The 24,433-nt window shown below is 38.3% G+C and overlaps 1 protein-coding gene across 2 annotated transcripts in view; it reads right to left on the bottom strand.

The window, feature by feature from the left end:
• cog5 (component of oligomeric golgi complex 5) overlaps positions 1 to 24,433 on the bottom strand; it is a 119,365-nt gene that overhangs the window by 54,237 nt on the left and 40,695 nt on the right. For both annotated transcript variants that reach the window (XM_051688616.1, XM_051688617.1), the window contains one exon: positions 22,627 to 22,757. In XM_051688616.1, the coding sequence (XP_051544576.1) occupies positions 22,627 to 22,757 (131 nt within the window). The remainder of the gene's footprint in view (positions 1 to 22,626; positions 22,758 to 24,433) is intronic.

Below are 24,433 nucleotides of genomic sequence, written 5' to 3'. Positions count from 1 at the left end.
ACCCCAGCTCCATGTTGATTGTATTTGGCTTGAGAAATGTGGCCTAGTGTTGCAAAAAGTGAGACATTTTATGCAGTCTGTTTAGGCATCCCATTGCCAGTCTTGGTGCATCTTCTGTCTGCCACAAGTGAAATGTATTCAGTCCAAGGGATCGTATGAACTCGAGGACAGTGTAGCACTATTTCTTGATCAGTTTCTTGGGAGCATTACATTTCACAATTGAGGAATGAATATGTTCATATCAGATAACCCCTCAAGCTTAATATCTGACACATTTGGAGCAGTCAAGGTCACAAATGATACGCACATCATCTGTACTTCATTGTAGCCAAGAAATCCTTACATAATTGCAAATTAAATTTGGTACGCTTGTTGAATACTTATTGTGAATCCTACAGATCATATGTACATGGAGGTTTGAGGCATGCCAATGAGTTAGACGTGTTTCTCCAGGGGAATGTAGGAGACAAAAAGCATGGAAAAAGCATTTTATGGCTTTCTCTATTTGCTCTTTTAATACAGTGGTAACTTTTGCATTCCACAGAATCGGCAGAGGCAGTTTATAACAGCAAAACTGGGGGGTGAATTCACAAAACAATTGCGGTAATGAAGGCACCATGGAACTTAGAATTGCACCATGCATATTTAGTCAATAGCTGGGTTTCCATCCAACTATTTTGCTGATCATTTTGAAATTGCGCATACGAAATCCAGAATGGAAACGCTTGACATGTGAATAAACTCTCAAAATTCGCTCGAGTTTCAAATTAGTTAAAATGTGCATTAAAGTGATGGAAACCTTTTATTTGCAAAACGGTGACATGTTTTGACCATTTTTGCACGTGTTATGTGTCTGCGATAGCTTGGCCCAACGAAAGGTCAGACCTTGGCACACAAGCCTTCGAACATAGCTCTTGACATTCGGAAGTGTTTAACTCACAGCTGGACGTTAAAGTGGGTCCTCACAATCTGCTAGAACATTTTGAGCGTGGGCGCTCGCTGGTATACGAAGACTGGTGGCGTATTATATCAGATATTACACTTATTCTGCGGCGTCTCCTGGCAGCATTGAATAAAACGAGGTACAACTGCTCCAATCCTGCAAATAAAACTCTCCCAGAAGCTAGGAGTTCATTCAGCTGCTCCATCATGACAAGGCAGGCTCGCTCAAGATAATGCGCATGTTGTAGTGGATGGAAACGCACAACGATTCGTATTTTCTTTAGTAAAATATTTAGAAATGTGCTTAACACTTCGATGGAAACTCAGCTAATGACTGTGTTTACATGCACATCAATACGCTGAAAACTACCAAAAAATCTGACGTAAACAGTCGTGCACACATTACTTGCACACATTAGATAAGCCGGTGGTCAGAACGGTGGTAAAAGTGCTTACATGCAACATGAAATCGGGGTAAAAATATATGAGCCGATTATTTGCTTAAACTGTTTATGATCTTACCCTGATAAAGGAAAAGTGTTTACATGACCACACGCGTTGGCTGGTGTAAACACGCTCTTTGCTATACCCCCACCCCCATAAAACCCTTTCCTTTCTGTGCAAGTGAGGTTTGTTTTAGTGAGAATGTGCCTTATTCACAAAAGTCAGCGCTATTCGCCTTTTGCAATTAACATTGCACAATTACTGCCTATGGAAAGCAGAAAAGAGATGGCTCTATACATTCTTTATTGATCATGGTAGAAGTAATTCATCAAATGATGATCAAATGATAGAAAAGAGTATTATAACCAGGCATACTTGTGTGGAATTGTCTTTAGCGAATTCGGTCCTAAAGCAGTGCAGACAGCGCATGCAAATGAGCTCCCGCAGTTCATATTTAGTGATTTGTCCTCTGAGTAGCGGGTGTAAATGCTTGACGCTGTGGAAGAAACTAGGTTGAGCAAGGAAACCGTCGGGAGAGTATGGGATGGTGGGGTGGAAGGGACACTAGGGCTGTCAAATTAAAATTCAAAATTCGAATATTCGTCGAATTTAAGAAAATAACGCACATTTGAATGCTGAAACTGTGCATTCGAATTTTGGATGTGTGCCAAGAACTGACGATGACTTCAGATCGATAACATTCTTGCGCTAAAAAAGGCTAGACACATCGCAACAGATACAGTTTAGCAGAAAACAGGTGTCTCGATGTTTTTTAAAGTGTTTTTTTTTCCCTTTTTCTCCCTATTTGGAATGCCCAATTCCTACTACTTAGTAGGTACTTGTGGTGGTGCGGTTACTCACCTGAATCCAGGTGGTGGAGGACAAGTCTCAGTTGCCTCCGCTTCTGAGACCATCAATCCACGCATCTTATCACGTGGCTTGTTGTGCATGACACCGCAGAGACTCACAGCATGTGGAGGCTCATGCTACTCTCCGCAATCCACGCACAACTTACCACACGCCCCACTGAGAGCGAGAACCACTAATCGCAACCACAAGGAGATTACCCCATGTGACTCTACCCTCCCTAGCAACCGGGTAAATTTGGTTGCTTAGGAGACCTGGCTGGAGTTTTAAAGTTATTTTTAATTTGACACAGCATCTAAAAAATCAGCGTGAACAAAACGAAATAAAGACGTTCATCTAGCATGCGTTTACATAGAAAAAAAATGGATGGTTGCAAAGGCGTTCCGTGTGAACAGCCCCTTACAGTTGGTGGAGGGCTTTGGACGTTGCATCTTGCTCTCTTATAAGCATTTCTCAGATTAAGCAATGAGGTTTTTTAAACGCTTTGTCAGGAAAGATGTTCAACTTGGAAATGTGTGTCTCGAGATCCTCGCGTTCGATTCCAGTCTGTTGTGTTCTGTCTGTTTGAACAGCCCCTGGCCTGGGCTCATAGTCCGAGCCGCTTCACTACTGAGTTCAGCCGAATACCACTGCTATCTGTGAATATTGCTACTCTACATACAACTGTACTGAATAAAAAACAATGTGGTATTTCGCTGTTATTATAGCTTCTGTCTGGGGTAGTATACTGTGGCATCAGTGCAAGAGTTCCCCCCCATTTTACTTTTGACTTAACATTTGAGAATATGGACTGACTAAAACATTTTTATTTATTTATTTTATGCACATTAGTTGAAAATGAAATGCTCTTTTTTAACAGCCAGGATAGGAATGTTCTTTGCAATAATATAACGGTTCTGTATGGTTTATGTATTTATTGCGCCCTCTTGTGGACTAAGGAAACAACGTCAATTTAAAAATCAGCTGACTTTAAAATTAGAATATTATTTGAATTTTGAAAATGTTTAAGGTAAAAATTAGAATTTTGTTTCTCTGCTTAATAGACAGCCCTAAGCGTCACATTACGGGCGAATACTGGTGATCGTCCCTGAGTCACAGATATATCTGCCTGCATCATGTGTCCCACCTGGACCTGTAATAACTTCACCACTCTGATGGTATCGCCTCTATTATAAGTGATGTGTGGGGCTTGATTAAATTCTCTCCTGCTTGGTAGAATTCAATTCTGTCAATCCTCGTTCTGCATGACTGCTCTGGCAAGATGTCATTTTACCAGAGCAATCACAAAAGAAGAAATACACTGTCCAAAGAGGGAGCTGGCAATGATATAAAAGGGATAGTTCACCCAAAAATCATGTCCTTCTGCACCTGTATGACTTTCTTTATTCTGTAAATGATGACAGAACTTTCATTTTTGGGTTAAATATTCCTTTAAATACATCACCTTGACAGGATCATGGTGAAAGTTTGCCCATCGCGCAGGTATGCAGTGCCTTACAGAGAAAAACAACACTGTCATTTCCAGCCAATTGCTTTCATTCATACGAACACCTGGTCACCAAAACTGTATCATTAGCTTCTGCTTCTGTTTGTTTTGTCACCATATGGAAGTCTCAGCTCAGATATTTGTCAAACCAAACTAATAGCCGATAAGTAGATGACACCAGGGGTCTGTGTGCCAACATACTGTGCCCAAGTCATTCCTAATATGCAGTACAATTTTCATCATCCCATCATACATGATGTAATATATTCAATAAAATACTAAACTAATTTTTTTTAAAGAAATGTTACATTTTTTATGTTGATTAACACATAAAATATTTTAATCACATCCCTCATTTATTAAAAAAAAAAAAAAAAAAAAAAACATTTTTACAGTAAGGCACTTGCAATGGAAGTGAATGGGGGCCAGTCCATAAATGTATAAAAAGTATAGCCAAAAGACGCAAACATTATATGTGTTCACATGATTTTAGTGCGATAAAATTGCTTCCAGGGCTTACCGGGTTTATGTCGTCATGGCAACAAAGTTGTAATATTACATGTAACTTTACATAGATAAGGTTAATAAGTGATTTTATCGAACTAAAATCATGTTAACATGTCTAATGTTTACGTCTTCTTGCTATACTTTTGAAACAGTGTGTATTTTAATGTTTATGTATTGAATGTCTTACTGTGACCACAGTTTTTGCATTTTTTTTTTAAACAATCAAGGAAGGAGTTGAAGGCATTTTTTGTTCAATAGAGCTTAACTTGTACTGAACCCGGAACATTCCTTTCAACTAACAAAAGCAGCCTGATCTCATGAAATTTACGCACTTCATTTAGAGGTAGACCAATATATCGGTTTTACCGATTAATCGGGGCCGATAGTTGCCTTTTGGAACTATCGGTTATAGGCAAAAAATCTCTGCTGATAGTTGCTGATATTTTTTTTTTCAATCCACATCAATAAAACCTCATCTTGTGAACTATATAGGCTATAAAAATATTCATTTTATAAATACTTACATACAGAGCACTGTAACGGAACCAAGTCCCCGGTGTATTTCGAGCTTGTTTATAGTTAAAAGTCCAATGTTATGCACCAAATCGTAATTTTATCGGTAACGGCAAAATTAGCTATCGGTCGACCTCTAGCTTCATTACACATTTGAGTGCAGTTTCCCAGTGAAATGTCCAGTTGGGGGTGCCAAAAGCGAGTGAAATGATGTTGCAATCAGATAATGTTTTTAAGGTGAATATTAGATGGATGTTTAAATGAGTAAAAGGTACTTCCCTAACCTAAACCTAACCAACAGTATCCTAAAAGATAAATGAGAGATGAACAAAACAGACATTCTTACCCTAAACCAACACCGAAACGTAAAAATTATTATTTTTTTTATTTTTTGGGGGGATTTTTCCCCTTTTTCTCCCAATTTGGAATGCCCAATTCCCAATGCGCTCTAAGTCCTCGTGGTCGCATAGTGATTCGCCTCAATCCGGGTGGCGGAGGACGAATCCCTGTTGCCTCCGCGTCTGAGACAGTCAACCCGCGCATCTTATCACGTGGCTTGTTGAGCGTGTTGCCACGGAGACATAGCGCGTGTGGAGGCTTCACGCCATCCACCGTGGCAACCACGCTCAATTCACCACGCGCCCCACCGAGAACAAACCACATTATAGTGACCACGAGGAGGTTACCCCATGTGACTCTACCCTCCCTAGCAACCGGGCCAATTTGGTTGCTTACGAGACCTGGCTGGAGTCACGAAACGTAAACAATTGACCTGTTTCAGTGACGCCACTTTTTCCCCGCAGCCATATTTGTGACCATCAGCGGGAGAAAACAATGGCGGTGAATGGAAAAACACCCATAAGACCATATCAAGAAAAACCTCAAAAAATGCTTTTGATCCAAGCCAAGTCCCAGGAAAGGTGTATTCAGGTCTGAGGTCTGTACAAATATCGGCAAATTCAACTTTCGTGGACATTTAAATATATTTACTCCGATTCATCTCCATACGCCGGCACGTCTGATAAGTGACCGGCGAGTACACATGCCTCACCTTAAACATCACTCATTCAAAAAATGTTTGTGTTGTTTTCTGCTCTGATTTAGTCACAGTATTACAAAACGTCTGTGATGATCCCGTCTGTATGAATGTAAGAGCTGCTTTAACTCATGAAGAATACACAAAAAGCAACCGAGGCATATTAGTGTTTTACACTGTAGTCTGGTGATGTGAATAAAGTCTGTACTTCATAATCTTATGATGTGTTGTTTATTGACTGACATTACACATTAAATATATACTATTCATCACATTATAGTGCATTTTAATTCATTGCAACGTCTTACAATTATCACATACCTATATACAGGCTGGGTGTCATGAATAACATCATCCTATGTGCATTTCCAGTTTAATTGTCTCCGAATTGATGATGGTATAAATATAACTGACACGTCTAAATAAATGCGCAAAGACCCACAAGTGTTTGTATCCCTGCTCTCTACCCCTTCATCAGAAGAGCAAACATATGAGCAGAGGTCAGGGGACATCTACATCGCTTGGGTTTATAATGAGATGGGAGACGGCAAAGAAGGAGTTGTTAGAGATGTACAGAGTAGAGCAATAAGACTGAAATAGCTGGTCACATTTTTGGTTCTAGGAAGAGAAAAATCCTAATAATCAAGTGGCACGTTTAAAGGAATATTCCGGGTTCAATACAAGTCAAGCTCAAACGACAGCATTTGTGACAATGTTGATTACCACAAAAATGTATTTAGATTCGTCCCTTCTTTTCTTTAAAAAAAAAAAAAAAAAAAGCAGAGAGGCACTTACAATGGAAGTCAATGAGGACATTTTTGGAGGGTTTGAAGGCATCATTTTTAAGGTGTATTTAGGGTTTTAAGGTTACATCATCATGGCAACCAAGTTGTAAAATTGGCTATAGCTGTACACAGAAAAGGTTAGTAAGCGATTTTATCACACTAAAATCATGTTAAAGAGCACCTATTATGGTTTTTCAAATATTACCTTTCATGTAGTGTGTTATATAGCTGTTTGTGAATGTAAAAAAGTCTGCAAAGTTTCAAAAATCAAAGTGCATGACAAATGGAGTTATTGACTCCCAAAAGAAAGAACCGATTCTGAACACCTGAAACGAGTCGTCAGTAATTCCAGACTTACTTCCTGTACTAACCTACGTAATTTGGTAGCAAAAAAACCCGCCTCTGGTCTTCATTGGCTGCTCGCAAACAGCTTTGACCCGCCCTCAAACACTACACTAAGCGGTAGACCAATCACAACAGACTGGGACATCTGACCAATCAAAGCAGAGTATGCTCTCTGAAAGGAGGAGTTTAGAATGAATCCTTTAGAACAGATCATTGAACGAGTCGTTTTTGACACTGGGAAAAAAAGGTAAAGCTGCAATTTAAATTATGAGCAAATTAAAGTGTTTTTTGACCTTGGATGCATGTAAATCTATTGGATGAGACCTTTAAAACAAAATTAGGCACGTTTAAAAATCATAATAGGTGCTCTTTAACACACATATTGTTTACATCTTGTGTCTATACTTTTGAAAAAGAGAGTATTTTAACATTCAAAAATTGGCCCCCATTCACTTCCATTGTAAGTGTCTCACTGTAACATCGATTTTTGATTTTTGTGCTAATTAACATCATGCCACAAATGCTGTCAATTGAGCTCAACTTGTATTGAACCCGGAATATTCTTTTAATCTTTCTTCTTTGTCCAGTCATGATTCCACACCAAAAACAACAGCAAACACAGCCTGTACTCGCCAATCAGAACATGCAGAGTTAGTTTGCTCACACTTACTGAAGTGTCATGGCCATGCGGCGAAAGTGAGACAGTGAAAAGATGATGGATCACTTAGACCTTCAATTTCATGCCGTGTTTCCCAAGCAACCCAAAAACAAACACGACGAGAAGCGATTAAAACCTTTAAAGACGCACTTGGTAAATGTCAACGCAATGCCAGACAAGGAAGAAATGAACTCAATTTAGGAGAGAACTGATGATTATGGGAAGAGAGGTGAGAGATGAGGTGTGCTCGGCATAACTAATGAGTGAGAACTACTCCGGCGAAAGAGAAATCTAAAGCCAACTAATATCTTTTACTGATCATCTGTAAGTCATTCTTAGATGGAATAAATACTTATTTAATGAGCTTGTGTACTTGTACAAATGGTACTGAAGATAGTAAAATATAAAAAAATCAAGGGTGCACGTTCACCTCGTGAAAAATTGGACAACATGCATAACTATGAATAAAAACCATTCTTATTTTAAGCAACACAACAAATGTCTATTCAATGCTGTGAAGGTAGAAAACCAATTTCTGCTTATGCAAAACAAGGAAAACAAGTTTTTTTTTTACAAGGAAACCAGCTCTCAAATTGGCCAACACACTACAGCAAACAAAATGAAAGAAAATTATGCAGAGAGAACAATGTCATTCCAATAAAACATATTTAGCCAGTTGGCAGATTACAAGAGACGGGGAGGGAGAGAGAGAGAGAGAGAGAGAGAGAGAGAGAGAGAGAGAGAGAGAGAGAGAGAGGGGAGAGAGAGAGAGGTGGAGAGAGAGAGAGAGAGAGAGGGGGGAGAGAGAGAGAGAGAAGGGGAGAGAGAGGGAGAGAGAGAGAGAGAGAGAGAGAGGAGAGAGAGGTGGAGAGAGAGAGAGAGAGAGAGAGAGAGAGAGAGAGAGAGAGAGGGAGAGAGAGAGAGAAGGGGAGAGAGAGAGGGAGAGAGAGAAGGGTGAGAGAGAGAGAGAGAGAGAGAGGTAGAGAGAGAGGGAGAGAGAGAGAGAGAGAGAGAGAGAGCACCAAAAAATGATGAAAGTTCACTGCAATTCAGTTATTTGTACAATGATGCTGAAAACAACAGGCATGTTTACCATTACAAAAAAATTACATGGTATTACCTTAAAAAAACAATGTTATTTTGGACCTAGATGATAATATATTTAATGGTATATGAATATGGTAATCAAATAGTAACAGCAACTAATACAAATACTGTCTTTTATTGTGCTTTTAACCTTTATGTGACTTTATTTTAATTGTGAAGAACAAACATCACTGAGAAAGGATGTTAAAAAGCATGGGCATATGGTCTCCATGGTAACAGCAGTTTGTCAGGTGGGTGCCTGGTAGTAATGTGCCACTGATTGGTAACGGGTGACAGGAATCGAGATGCGAGAAACGAGACGCGCTAATCAGCACACATGGGAGGCAGTCGCTAACTGGTCTTTTATACTTATAAGTATAAAAACACGAGATGTCGCACACCGATTCAGCTGAAACGAGACTTCCGATCTACTGTAAGAAAAACCTCTCTGCTCGAAATCAAACTGTGTGCCTAGCAAAAAATGTAAACTGCTTTATACAGTAGTATTTTTAATAATAGTAGGTTAAAAAGTATGCAGTATGCAATGATAAATGTTTCAAACATTAGTAGGTTACATTGTTGTCACTTGACCTCACTATGTTGCCTTTGAAGTACTTTGAAATTGAAAAAATAAAATGAAAGCAGTGTTGCCCAATATAGCACAACAGTGCCAGCCCACCTTTTTTCAGCCATTCATTTCTTCCATATGGATTTAAAAAATGAACAGATTTTTTAAAGCGGCATATCAAACGAAACCAGAGACTATTCTTTACAACCAAACAGGTTTCAATAAAAAAAAACGTAGCGATTTTGTTACCAGAGGCACTTTTGTTGCTGCGTCCGTAGGAGCGTTTCACGGAAATCAACGGCATGCTGTTGTGTCATGTGACACGGTGCGGCAGAAGATCAACCCTTAAATGACGGTCTAAAGTCTTGTAAACAATATTCAGTCAGTTTTTATTCATTTAAATTATGAGACGCGTAAAGCGAAGCCAAAATACAACGTCCACGCATGTGGACGTGGGGTCACATGAAGTTGTTTATTATACATATCAAAACAACAATTAAATTTAATTGCAAAATATTGATATATACAAATATATAAGTAAATTGAAAGTGTAGAGAGAGCAACTCAACTGTGTCAATAGAAGTGGGCGGTCACTGCAGAGCTCTTTTGGCGCACTCTGTTCACAGTGATTCTCTGATTGGTGGATCATTTTCTTCAGGATTATGGGTAGTGTAGTTCTTCACCAGGAATTTCACTATTAAACATTAAACAAGTACCGCATGTAACTGATCAACAGAAGCATATACCATCAATTAACAACCACGAAACTCACGGTAGGTCTGTCTTTAAAGGTTTATAAGTCGTTAAAAATCTTTTCCACTGTGGAGAAAATAAATGGTATTTCTACACCCAGAACCAGATTCCATACATGCTATGCTCACTGCAAAAATAGTATACGTAGTATGGTAGTAAGCCATTTCGAGCATACATTTTGCCTTTTCACCACTGAGAGTGCATTATGAAGGCGAAAGCAGCCATATTGTCAGGTCTTGGATTGGAACAAGGCACACCTGCTGAGAGCTTGTCAACTACATGAGCAATCCAGCTCATCTATATTCTGTCTTCATGGGGAATATTCTTTAGAGAGTGACAGAAAGAGAGAGAGAGAGAGAGATGTAACATCCGAAGGTAGAAAAAAGGCAAAAGACAGGGAGGCACAAAGCTTCAGAAAGAGAGGAGGCAAAGGAAAGGAAAGTGAGACAAAAAGACTTTGAGCACATAAAGCCAATGATTTCCTCCTGAGAGATGGAGAGACCTTCCCTTTCATGTAAAGGTTACTCAAATATATGGCTCCAAAAATGGATAAACTGTGAATAACGAGGGGCGATGGCGTAACCTTTTATGTGACCAGTAGAACATGTGAGAGAATGAGTGACTACCTGAATGTGTCTTGATTAAGAGCAAATGAAAATGTGTTTAATGTTTAGAACAAGAATGACTAGCTGCCACCTTTGTAAGCCTGCTTGTTTAGCTCCATTTTAAAGTCTTTAACTTACGGTGTATGATTCATACTCAAAATTTCTGTATTATTTTTAAAAACTACACTTAACACTGGAGGGTCCCAAAAGGGGCGCTAAGTCATGAAATACGTTTATTAAATAAGTCCCCGGATACATAACTCAGGCATATGTGGTATCGTTTGAAAGCTTAGAATCTGAACATTTCATTGATAGCCATCAATTTAGAAGAAATATTAATATGAATTATGAATGATCAAGTCTTTCAAATAGCACTTAAATTGACAAGTTATATATAAAATGAAAGCTCTTATTCTCAGGAATGCAACTGTACGAGATAAAATACAAACATGTCTTTTATGCAGCAATAACTGCTGCTGTAAGCCCAAAAAATCTAGCTCAGTGGTAAAGACGCTGGCTACCACCCCTGGAGTTCGCTAGTTCGAATCCCAGGGCGTGCTGAGTGACTCCAACCAGGTCTCCTAAGCAACCAAATTGGCTCGGTTGCTAGGGAGGGTAGAGTCACATGGGGTAACCTCCTCGTGGTCGCTATGTGGTTTGTTCTCAGTGGGGCGCGTGGCGAGTTGAGCGCGGATGCCGCGTTGGATGGCGTGAAGCCTCCACGCGTGCTATGTCTCTGTGGCAATGTGCTCAACAAGCCACGTGATAAGATGCGCGGGCTGACAACCTCAGACGTGGAGGCAACTGGGATTTGTCCTCTGCCACCCGGACTGAGGCGAATCACTACGCGACCACGAGGACTGGGTGAAAAAAAAAAACAACTAATATCTGCTCTTACCTTAGGCAGTTTTCTACAAAATGAGCCATTTTTTACTTGTCTGTGAGCTGAATACTCCAATGTTATATCTTAGATGTCCAGAACAAAATATGCGTTCCATCAAGAAAAGCATGCTAAACAAATACTCAACCAAATATGTCATTAACAAAGGGGAGGATCTCAGCTTTCCAATGACACCTAGATTGAGCTTCTAGTCCACTCAGAGGCCGAGATATTCGATGAAACAATGAAGGTGGTGCGTGAACTGAAATTAGACTGAATGTCTATGGACGAGCACATCTGTGAGGGCTAAAAATGCATTTGAGCACCACCTACATTTCAGATCTGCATGATGGAAGGTGACAGAAATAAAAATCTTTTTCCAAGTACTTGCTGCCCACTATTGGAATAAAATAAAACCTTTTGGAGGCTGTTAGAGTGAACAGAACCAGAATTACATGCTTACAATGTTAGGACAACAAAAAAGTGTTAAGGTTTGTTTAAAAAACAAATTCTATTCATCATAAGATTGTTATCATATGCAATATTATTTATGAATAAGTCCTTTTTTTTTTATTTGGGGGGTTTTCTGAAAAATGAGACCAATTTTTGGCAATTAGTCTACAGTATGTGTGAATGGCGCGCTTTTAAATTTGAGTAAAAAAATTGCAGATGGCAGCCCAATAATTCCCCAGATTTGATTTAAAAGGAGTGGTGGTGGCGTAGTGGGCTAAAGCACATATCGGAAGGTTGCTGGTTCAATCCCCACAGCCACCACCATTGTGTCCTTGAGCAAGGCACTTAACTCCAGGTTGCTCCAGGGGGATTGTCCCTGTAATAAGTGCACTGTAAGTCACTTTGGATAAAAGTGTCTGCCAAATGCATAAATGTAAATATAAAATACACACTGTTTCAAAAGTATAGCCACAAGACATATACATTACACGTTATCTTGATTTTAGTGTGAAAAAAATCACTAACTAACCTAATCTATGCAAAGTTATATCCAATTTTACAACTTAGTTTTCATGCTGACTTGGTAAATGCTGTAATGCCACAAAATACCTTATTTTATTACACTAAAATCATGTTAACACGTATAATGTTTGTCTTGTGAATATACTTTCGACATTGTGTGTGTTTTATACTTATGGACTGGGCCCATTCACTTCCAATGAAAGTGCCTTGCAACAACCACATTTCATTTTTAAATGAATAGGGGCATTTATTTATTTATTTATTTATTTATTTTTTGTTGTTATGCCACAAATGCTGTCAATTTAGCTTTGCTTGTATTGAACCTGGAACATTCCTTTAAAATCATTCGACTTCAATTCTACTTCCCCAAATCCTATTTGCTACTTCAATTAAAATTCAGGAATTGAAATGGAATTGAAAAGGCAGTCTTAATTCAAGTCTGAATGGCACAAAACCCAACACACACACTATAGCGTGAGGAGCTGACAGAGTGCCAGATTCACCAGATAAAGGCCCATCTGTCAGATAACAATACAGAGCTTCCTGCTTTTCCCAGCACAATATTACACAGATCAGATCTTTGACAACACACACACACACACACACCCTTAAAGGGCAACACCACTTCCTCTCACCTTAGAATGTCAGCGTGCAAAAACTGGTCAAAAGAGCGCCATTCAAACCACACAGACAGTTTACAAATGCCAAATGCACTTTTAGCCCTGCAATTTACAGCAATAATGAAGTGACAGGCTATTTCAACAGTGCTAATAAGACACTTTTGAATGGTAACCACCATCTCGCACAGATTTTGAGTTATGCATTTAGTTCAAAACTGAACGTATTAGCGATTTCAGGATATCTATACTGTAAGTAAACCACCATAAGCAAAAGGCACTTAGCATGAAGTAAAATTGTTGTGTGGTAGGAAAAAGAGACAAGACAAAGACACAAATTGAAGCAGTTTCACTTAACATTCTTGTCAGTATTTGTTTGGCCCAAGGCGGGCAACATATTTTTGTTTTGTCTTTTCAACAGTGAGCAAGAGAAAAATCAATTACATGCCACACAGCATGGGTCTATTAGGCTGCGGATGACAAAATCACATCCCACCATGATATTGGACAAAACTAAACACATTGCAGACCAAAACGGACAGAGGCGAACAAAAGACAAGAAGTTCATTCCAAACTACTTCAATCTGAACTAAAAGAGGAATAAAAGTGAATCTTGACTAACAGTCAGGGAATAAAGCTAACAGTAAATCTGAACCAGGGCTAGATGCCACCGAAACTGACAAAACTTCCCTTGAAATTCAATATGTGGAGGCAAAATTTGGCATAGTTTGTAAGGTCCAGTAAAAACCCAGACTCATTCTTTCCCTTCCTGTAATTGATTGTACAATCAACCCCGATTTTTAGGGTATACTTTAGTGAAATTACTATTTTTACATACACTATATTGCCAAAAGTATTCGCTCACCCATCCAAATAATTGAATTCAGGTGTTCCAATCACTTCCATGGCCACAGGTGTATAAAATGAAGCACCTAGGCATGCAGACTGCTTCTACAAACATTTGTGAAAGAATGGGCCGCTCTTAGGAGCTCAGTGAATTCCAGCGTGGTACTGTGATAGGATGCCACCTGTGCAACAAGTCCAGTCGTGAAATTTCCTCGCTACTAAATATTCCACAGTCAACTGTCAGTGGTATTATAACAAAGTGGAAGCGATTGGGAATGACAGCAACTCAGCCACGAAGTGGTAGGCCACGTAAATTGACAGAGCGGGGTCAGCGGATGCTGAGGCGCATAGTGCGCAGAGGTCGCCAACTTTCTGCAGAGTCAATCGCTACAGACCTCCAAAGTTCATGTGGCCTTCAGATTAGCTCAAGAACAGTGCGTAGAGAGCTTCATGGAATGGGTTTCCATGGCCGAGCAGCTGCATCCAAGCCATACATCACCAAGTGCAATGCAAAGCGTCGGATGCAGTGGTGTAAAGCACGCCGCCACTGGACTCTAGAGCAGTGGAGATGCGTTCTCTGGAGTGACGAATCACGCTTCTCCATCTGGCAATCTGATGGACGAGTCTGGGTTTGGCGGTTGCCAGGAGAACGGTACTTGTCTGTCTGCATTGTGCCAACTGTGAAGTTTGGTGGAGGGGAGATTATGGTGTGGGGTTGTTTTTCAGGAGCTGGGCTTGGCCCCTTAGTTCCAGTGAAAGGAACCCTGAATGCTTCAGCATACCAAGAGATTTTGGACAATTCCATGCTCCCAACTTTGTGGGAACAGTTTGGGGATGGCCCCTTCCTGTTCCAACATGACTGTGCACCAGTGCACAAAGCAAGGTCCATAAAGACATGGATGAGCGAGTTTGGTGTGGAAGAACTTGACTGGCCTGCACAGAGTCCTGACCTCGACCCGATAGAGCACCTTTGGGATGAATTAGAGCGAAGACTGCAAGCCAGGCCTTCTCGTCCAACATCAGTGTCTGACCTCACAAATGCGCTTCTGGAAGAATGGTCAAAAATTCCCATAAACACACTCCTAAACCTTGTGGAATGCCTTCCCAGAAGAGCTGAAGCTGTTATAGTTGCAAAGGGTGGGCCGACGTCATATTAAACCCTATGGATTAAGAATGGGATGTCACTTAAGTTCATATGGGTCTAAAGGCAGATGAGCGAATACTTTTGGCAATATAGTGTATGTGCAGCGGGTCAGTTATTTCCTAAGTTTATGCCTCAATGTTTTGATTGAACACTCGTGCACCAGATTGAACACTTGTCACCCGATTTCACAAGAACGTATTCGTCACCAGACAAACTGTGATGAATAGCAACTTTTTAATATAATGATCTCTCTTGTGTTGTAGTTCCTTGCATTTGTTGACAAAAGTAAACAGACACAATGAGGGTTTTGCCTACTGTATGAATATAAAAACACACCTGTTGACACTGTCTCACTTCATACGCAAATCATGTGTACATAAACAAAACAACAATGGCATAATGCTTTTTACGGCAGAAAAACAGAATGCACAGAGAGACACGCAAAAACAAGAAACCAGCGCCAGAAATGTACTATTACACTAAAGGGCAATATTTGTCTTCCTATCGATGATTATCAGATTATTTATTTCTAACCTTATATTCATGTCAAAAACTTCAAATGGATAATTCAATATAAATGAAATTATTATTGGCTGGTAATTCTAAAATCAAATTAACATTGAATATAAAATTTGCTGTAAATAACACATAATGCAGCTACAGAAAATATGGGGCATATTTTAGCACTTTCGGTGGCACTTTTGCCAAAAGCCCTGGTTTTAAAATGAGACAGCTAGAGTATTTTTAGGCATATTCTGGTTGGTGAGATGGTCATTTCTTCTCTGCTGTAAGTGAGAAGCCTACATTACTGTCCATTCCCTCACAAGCTTGAGAAACAGAACACTGGCCCAGTGAGTTATCTGTTTTTCTAGGTCAGGTAGGTAGGAGCCAAGTCTCTAATATTCTGTCTCTAATTTTCACAATCTTTTGCAAAATCCAATCAGTGAATTCAGAGCCCTTTAAGAGATGAATGGTTTAACCCTTTAAGCTCGGATGGGCCCGCCGGCCCACAAGAAATAAATAATAATTGTCAAAATATTACTAAATAAAGTCTTGGCCAAAACAAAATGCGTAGGTGTCGTCTGAAAGCTTAGAAGCTTTACTTTACAATGCATGTTGGCATTATGACCAAAACTGAACAAGTGTTTTAAAATTTGCAGACAAATCAGAAGTGTTCCATTTTGATCATTTTCTTTTTTTTTAAATAAAATAAAAAATTGCACTGTACATATTATTGCAATCAGTAAATCATTAAACTTATCAAATAGCCATGTGTCATATGTTGTTGGAAAGCTCTCAAAGAGCAGAAAACAACCAGCCTATTTGTTTTACTCACAAACAAAAATATGTCTTTGACAATTATGTTGGTGTTGCTTATATGTTGCATTTTCGCTTTTAACTTCATGGAAAATAAATGGAACATAAAAATCACACACCATTACTTAGAGGTGGTGATTATCTTCAAAAGAGCCCACACACAATGTAATAGGATGAATAGATCATTAGATAATCCACATAAAGCACAATGTTACATATGGCCACGAGGAGATGGCGCCAAGTACATGACACAGACTCAATGATGACTCAAATGGCACAGAATGAAACACATTCTGTGAAATCTCATTACTAAAATCATATCTGCATGCTATACAAACCTTTAGTCATTATTGTGTTTGCATGTGTAATTAGTTCTTATGTACAATTATTTGTTTGGAGAGGCTTTTGGACACTATGATAAATACATTTGTAATGCTATAACTTTTGATTGCTTTGTCGTATCAACAGAAATATAATGCCAAATCAGAAAAATAAGAAAAAAGTATCAACTTATATCATTAAATTTTTTTTACTTTTTCTTTACAATGATGCCAAACACTTTTTTTTTTATAAGCCTTTAATTCTTGGTATGCCACTGAAACAGGAAATCTTTAAAAACACCTTCAGAGCTTAAAGGGTTATTAATCTTGAATTCAGGGCACAAACAGTGGGCTCCAAAAGTCTGATACCACTAGTGAAAATGCTTCTCTTGTGCATAATTCTAAATTTAATAACAATAAGACATAAAAAACTCAAACAAATTATACTATCAGCATAAACATTTGAATGAAAATATACATTGTGTCCTTGAGCAAGGCACTTAACTCCAGGTTGCTCCGGGAGTATTATTCCTGTAATAATTACACTGTAAGTCGCTTTGGAAGAGTCTGCCAAATGCATAAATGAAAATGTAAAAATGTAAATGTACTTTAAAAATTAACAAAAATTTCAGATTATGTAATCGGTATGTAATTGCACTTAAAATATAATTATATGATTTACAGTTGAAGTCAGAAGTTTACTTACATTTAGGTTGAAGTCATATTTTTTAACCACTCCACAGATTTCATATTAGCAAACTACAGTTTTGGCAAGTCGTTTAGGACATCTACTTTGTGCATGACATGAGTCATTTTTCCAACAATTGTTTACAGACAGATTGTTTCACTTTTAATTGACTATATCACAGTTCCAGTGGGTCAGAAGTTTACATACACTAAGTTAACTGTGCCTTTAAGCAGCTTGGAAAATTCCAGAAAATGATGTCAAGCCTTTGGACAATTAGCCAGTTAGCTTCTGATAGGCTAATGATGTATTTTAAGGCCTACCTTCAAACTCAGTGCCTCTTTGCTTGACATCATGGGAAAATCAAAAGAAATCAGCCAAGACCTCAGAGAAAAAAAAATTGTGGACCTCCACAAGTCTGGTTCATCCTTGGGAACAATTTCCAAACGCCTGAAGTTACCATGTTCATCTGTACAAACAACAGTACACAAATATACACACCATGGGACCACGCAGCCATCATACCGCTCAGGAAGAGACGCATTCTGTCTCCTAGAGATGAATGTAGTTTGGGGCATAAAGTGCAATCAATCCCAGAATAACAGCAAAGAACCTTGTGAAGATGCTGGAGGAAACAGGTAGACAAGTATCTATATCCACAGTAAAACGAGTCCTATATCGACATAACCTGAAAGGCTGCTCAGCAAGGAAGAAGCCAATGCTCCAAAACCACCATAAAAAAGCCAGACTACAGTTTACAAGTGCACATGGGTACAAAGATCTTACTTTCTGGAGAAATGTCCTCTGGTCTGATGAGACAAATATTGAACTTTTTTACCATAATGACCATCGTTATGTTTGGAGAAATTTTATGTTTTATATTTTTTTTAAACATTAAACAATTCAATTTGATGGAATTTTGTTCTTAAATTGAAATGAGTAAATTTTAAAAATAGGCTAATATATATGTTTAGTGTGGTTACAAACTTACATTTGATTAGTAACCTAGAAATGTTAAATATTTCTTATTAATTAATTTGACCATTAAAAAATTAGATTTTAAAATTCCAGATTTTCAATGTGCTCTCTCAGACATTTGGACCTTTCAATGTCCTCCAACAAAAGTTGGCTGACTAAGCAGAAATATTCACTACGGTAATCAGAATCCACTTCCAAAACCTCATCCCCTTCTCCATGGAAAAAAAAGGAGGAAAGAAAAACATGATTCTTCCTTCACCCCCCTCGATAGTGTCACCTCTCGTGACCTTCGGTGTGAAAACACTCCACTTAAGCAGCATATATAAATGTATGAGTTAGCAGGGAATTAAAAACAGACTTCAAATGAAACACAGTGGATAAAACATTTAGGAGACCTCCTCTTCTCTTCCCCATTTGAAATGAACATGCCTTTGTTTTGCCTCGCTGCCTGTCAACTTCTAATTGTGACCTTCAAACGCTCTCTACCTTCAAGAGCCCTTCTGATGATATGGCAGTGTTTCGGACAGATGATGGTTTCAAAACTAGAATGCGCTGGCATAAAGTGCCTTACCGTCCACGTTTTGTACATTTAGGGAAATTTAAGGTTAAAAAAATGCACTTTGTAACCTGGCGAATAATTGTAAACAGCATATGAATCTATCATGTCTTATAAATCATTTAGCAAACTTGACTTTCTAAAAATATTATTATTATGCATGAATAATCAGTGCTTATTCTAAAGAAAATGTGTCGAAATGTTTGTCTTTGGTAATCTGTACATTGAGCTCAACTTCTACTGAACCCAGAACATTATGATACATACAGATATCCAATCATCTGAGCTGTCTAAAGACATCTTGGTTGAAATCTGTTTGTTGAGAAAAGAACGAAATGAAGCGGGCCATCTCTCCACATGAGCTCAGGAATCACGGTTTATGTAACCCACACAATTCTAAATATACTGATGCAGGACCGTGGCCTTGGAGGAGGGGAATAAACTACACGATAAGATTCAAAACAGCAAACACATGAGCAGAGGTCAGGGGACATCTGCTTCGCTTGGGTTTATAATGAGATGGGAGATGGCAAAGGAGTTGTTAGAGATGTACAGAGTAGAGCAATAAGACTGAAATAGCTGGTCACATTTTTGGTACTAGGAAGAGAAAAATCCTAATAATCAAGTGGCACGTTTAAAGGAATATTACGGGTTAAATACAAGCCAAGCTTTCTTTAAAAAAAAAAAGCACAAATCAGGGGCCTGGGTAGCTCAGCGAGTATTGACGCTGACTATCACACCTGGAGTCGTGCGTTTGAATCCAGGGCATGCTGAGTGACTCCAGCCAGGTCTCCTAATCAACCAAATTGACTCCGTTGCTAGGGAGGGTAGAGTCACATGTGATAACCTCCTCGTGGTCGCGATTAGTGGTTCTCACTCTCAATGGGGCGTGTGGTAAGTTGTGCGTGGATCGCGGAGAGTAGCATGAGCCTCCACATGCTGTGAGTCTCCGTGGTGTCATGCACAACGAGCCACGTGATAAGATGCGCGGATTGACGGTCTCAGAAACGGAGGCAACTGAGACTTGTCCTCCGCCACCCGGATTGAGGTGAGTAACCGTGCCACCACGAGGACCTACTAAGTAGTGGGAATGGGGCATTCCAAATTGGGAGAAAATAATTTGTGTTACAGTGAGACACTTACAATGGAAGTGAATGGGGCCAATTTTTTGAGGGTTTAAAAAGGCAGAAATGTGAAGCTTATAATTTTATAAAAGCACTTACATTATTTTTTCTGTGTATTATTTGAGCTGTAAAGATGTTTAAATCATAATATTTAGTCATTTTAGGGTTTTATGGCTTGTTGATATTACATCATCATGGTAATGAAGTTGTAAAATTGGCTATAACTTTACACAGAAAAGGTTAGTAAGTGATTATTTCACACTAAAATATTGTTTACGTCTTGTGGCCATACCTTTGTAACTTAAAGTATTTTAACGTTTACAGACTGGTCCCATTACTTTCCATTGTAAGTGCCTCACTGGAACCCAGATTTTTCTTGTTTTAAAGAAAAGGAGGGGAAAGTCAAATAAATTTTTGTCGTAATCAATATTACGCCACAAATGCTGTAGATTGAGCTCAACTTGCATTGAACATGGAATATTCCCGATTAAGTATGCAGTATTTGAGATCTACAGCACAGGGCAAAACGACTTTCATTTCGGTCTGTTCCTCACATAAAGCTACCACGTGACTTGGAATACAGAAGTCGTACTGACTACCTTTTGGTGCTTTTTGGACCTCGACAGGTCCTGGTCACTATATGCGTTTGCTATATAGAAAATGACAAGAAAGACAGAATTTTCATTTTAGGATGAGTTCTTCCTTTAAAAGAGATCACATGGGTGATTCTCACAAACCCAGTTAAGAAAATGTCCTGGTCCTATTTTACTTTAAAATCAAATGAAACACATAAGAAATCATATTTTGCATACAGAAAATGAAGCCTATTTTATTTCGATTTTTTACATTGTCATATTATTTTTGACATTTTAGCTCCCAATCCTCATTACCGCTCATTAATGCAAAAAAAAAAAAAAATTGGTATATTATTTCAATTGCAAATATTTAGTATACATCACAGTTGAACTTCATTGGCACTACCTTTCATTTTCAATTATTTTAATAATAAAAAAAAAACCCCAGACTGTGTTACGGTGATCAGAATCATCATTTAAAATAATTGGAATAGTAAAAGTAAAAATGTCCAGACGGGTTTCGGTAAGCATCCTAAATGTAGACATCTGTCAAGAAAAATCCTGGACAAGTTAAATAATTTTTTTAAAAGCCTACATTTTAGGACCATTAAGATTTTTTGCATTGTGACATTATTTTCAGGACACTTAAGCACATTTTACCCCCTTAATTCTCATTACCACAACACATCTGGATGTTTTTCTATACTTGATCTATGATTATCATTACTGTGACACAGTTGTTTTACTATATAACAGTAAAAAAAAGATGCTGTTGCACAAATGTACCTTTGTTTTTTTGTTTTTTTTATTAAAATCAGCTAAAATAAAAGGTAGTACAAAGAGAGTACTACTGTATTGTATACACTTTTTAAATGTAATAAAATATTATTTTTTTTCATGTTGCGGTAAAGAGAAAAATAGGCTTCATTTTCAATATGTAAAATACATGTTTTTTGTATTGATTTGGGTCTAAATGTGACATTTTCTTAACAGGTTTTCGTGGTAATACACCAGACACTGAGAGGTTTATTTTAGCAAGCGGCTAGCGATGAAAGCCATTAAAGATGCAGGAGCAAATAAAACCTTTACCAAGTGTTGATGGCACTCCACTGGCCGGACTGACCTGCGATGACCTCAAACTAAAGCTGCTCATATCTAAAGCTTTACCAACTGAACAGACATGCTCTGAAGACACTCGATTGCCCATAAGAGGTACCAGTATAAATCGATCGATCAGTCAATGATTGAACTTGCAGTCTGCATTTCAAAGTAGAGCTCGCAATTGATTCGCTTCATAAACTGCGCAGAAAAATTAAACGGTCAATCGAAAAGTAAACAAATAAGGAGATAGCATACCCGCATTTGTATTATGATACGTGAGGAAGCCTATCTTGATCTTATTTTGCGAAGGGATTTCAAATGGTCGTTTATTGCAATACGGACATATTCGGCATCTTTCATCTGCTGAGACGACTACATGTGGAAGCTGAATTTGTGAAATGTGAGTGGACACTTCAGTGTGTCTGGAGACACGGGGAGAAAAGGCCAGTGCGGTCCATCTGCTGTGTGTGAGTGTGTTGTGTGTGACAAAAAAACACGCTGAGAAACAGAGAGAAGAACAAGAATATTAACACTGCTTTCATCCAGTGAAAGTCCTAGGTCAGCTGTGGCTTGATCAACTACATTCAAAGAAATCAATAATGATCATTAAATCATTAAAATGTTTTAGTGTCTGGAAGCGACTCTGAAACTTGTTAACAAATAGAACCTTATAGTAAAATGTTACCAATCCGTTTATGATCTTACCTTATAAAGGAACACGCTTACGTGACCTTACACATTGTCTGCTTATTAAGCATATTCGGTATTTTAGATAATTATCAGGTCATATATATATATATATAAAAAAAAAAAAAAATGTAAAAACAAAAACAAAACAGTAGTAGTTTTCTGGCACAAAAACAATTAGGATTTCTGGCAAAAATATCTACTACTACACTGGTGTACTTTTTACCTGAATCTCCATGCCCTGTTCCAGTAAACGTTTGGCTTGATTCTCCACCTCCAACCGTGCTCGACTGATGTACAGCAGATCATTCTCAATGACATCAATACCTGACAGATCCACACCTTGAGACAGGTAATCTAAAAGAGATGGGACAATAACGCATAAATTAATGTTTAAAGAAAAGTTTTCTCATCATTTACTCACCCTCATGTAGTTCCATATTAATTACCTTTTTTTTCTTCTGTAGTATAATACAACTGGAGTATTATTATAAAAAGAAATAATGTACATGCTCCTATATTCCATACAATGACAGGTCATAGTGACTCAAATGCCATATTTCAAGTCTTCTTAAATCATTAAAGCTTTGAGGAAGATTTTCAGATTTCAACATTTTGCATTCTGAGATGATATTGTTCTCATCACAATTGTACAGAGTGGTTATCTGAGTTACCGTAGACTTTGTCAGTTCAAACCAGTCTGGCCATTCTCTGTTGACCTCTCTCATCAACAAGGTGTTTCCATCCACAGAACTGCCGCTCACTGGATGTTTTTTGTTTTTGGCACCATTCTGAGTAAATTCTAGAGACTGTTGTGTGTGAAAATCCCAGGAGATCAGCAGTTACAGAAATACTCAAACCAGCCCATCTGGCACCAACAATCATGACACGGTCCAAATCACTGAGATCACATTTTTTCTCCATTCTGATGGTTGATATGAACATTAACTGAAGCTCCTGACCCGTATCTGCATGATTTTATGCACTGCTGCCACATGATTGGCTGATTAGATAATCGCATTGATGATTGTTGGTGCCAGATGGGCTGGTTTGAGTTCGAATTCGAAGTCTATGGTAACTGGCGCTGTTTTGGCGGCACGAGGGGGACCTACACAATATTAGGCAGGTGTTTTTATATATATATATATATATATATATATATATATATATATATATATATATATATATATATATTCTTTTATCCCCTTTTCTCCCCAATTTGGAATGCCCAATTCCCACTACTTAGTAGGTCCTCGTGGTGGTGCAGTTACTCACCTCAATGCAGGTGGTGGAGGACAAGTCTCAGTTGGGTCCGCTTCTGAGACCGTCAATCCATGCATTTTATCACGTGGCTCAATTTGCATGACACCGCAGAGACTCACAACATGTGGAGGCTCATGCAACTCTCCGCGATCCACGTACAACTTACCACACGCCCCACTGAGAGTGAGAACCACTAATCACGACCACGAGGAGGTTACCCCATGTGACTCTACCCTCCCTAGCAACCGGGTCAATTTGGTTGCTTAGGAGACCTGGCTGGAGTCTCTCAGCACACCCTGGATTCAAACTCACGACTCACTGAGCTACCCTGGCCCCAGGCAGGTGGTTTTAATGTTGTGGCTGATTATATTAATATATGATTGGCATATGTTAAACAATACATTGGATTCTAAAGCCACTTTTTGCATTGCCTTTTCGATGCTTAACTCTGCCACAATAATGTAATGCATTTTAATTATATATATATATATATATATATATATATATATATATATATATATATATATATATATATATATATATATATATATAATAATAATAATAATAATAATAAATATTGAGTTTAAAATGCATTACAATATAAGTATTTTGCAACACTTCAGTTGCCTCTAGTAAGTGCAAAAAGTGTAAAAATATTATGTTTAATTTTGTGTCTTTAGGATACATAAAATGTTAGCTATGAAATTAAACTTAAGACAAAGCAGTCTGCAATTATTTATTTTTTTTAAAAGAAAGAAAAAGTTAAAAAT

Source organism: Myxocyprinus asiaticus, chromosome 45 (genome assembly GCF_019703515.2).
Source record: "Myxocyprinus asiaticus isolate MX2 ecotype Aquarium Trade chromosome 45, UBuf_Myxa_2, whole genome shotgun sequence".
Lineage (NCBI taxonomy): Eukaryota > Metazoa > Chordata > Actinopteri > Cypriniformes > Catostomidae > Myxocyprinus > Myxocyprinus asiaticus.
This window is presented reverse-complemented; position numbering and strand designations above follow the sequence as displayed.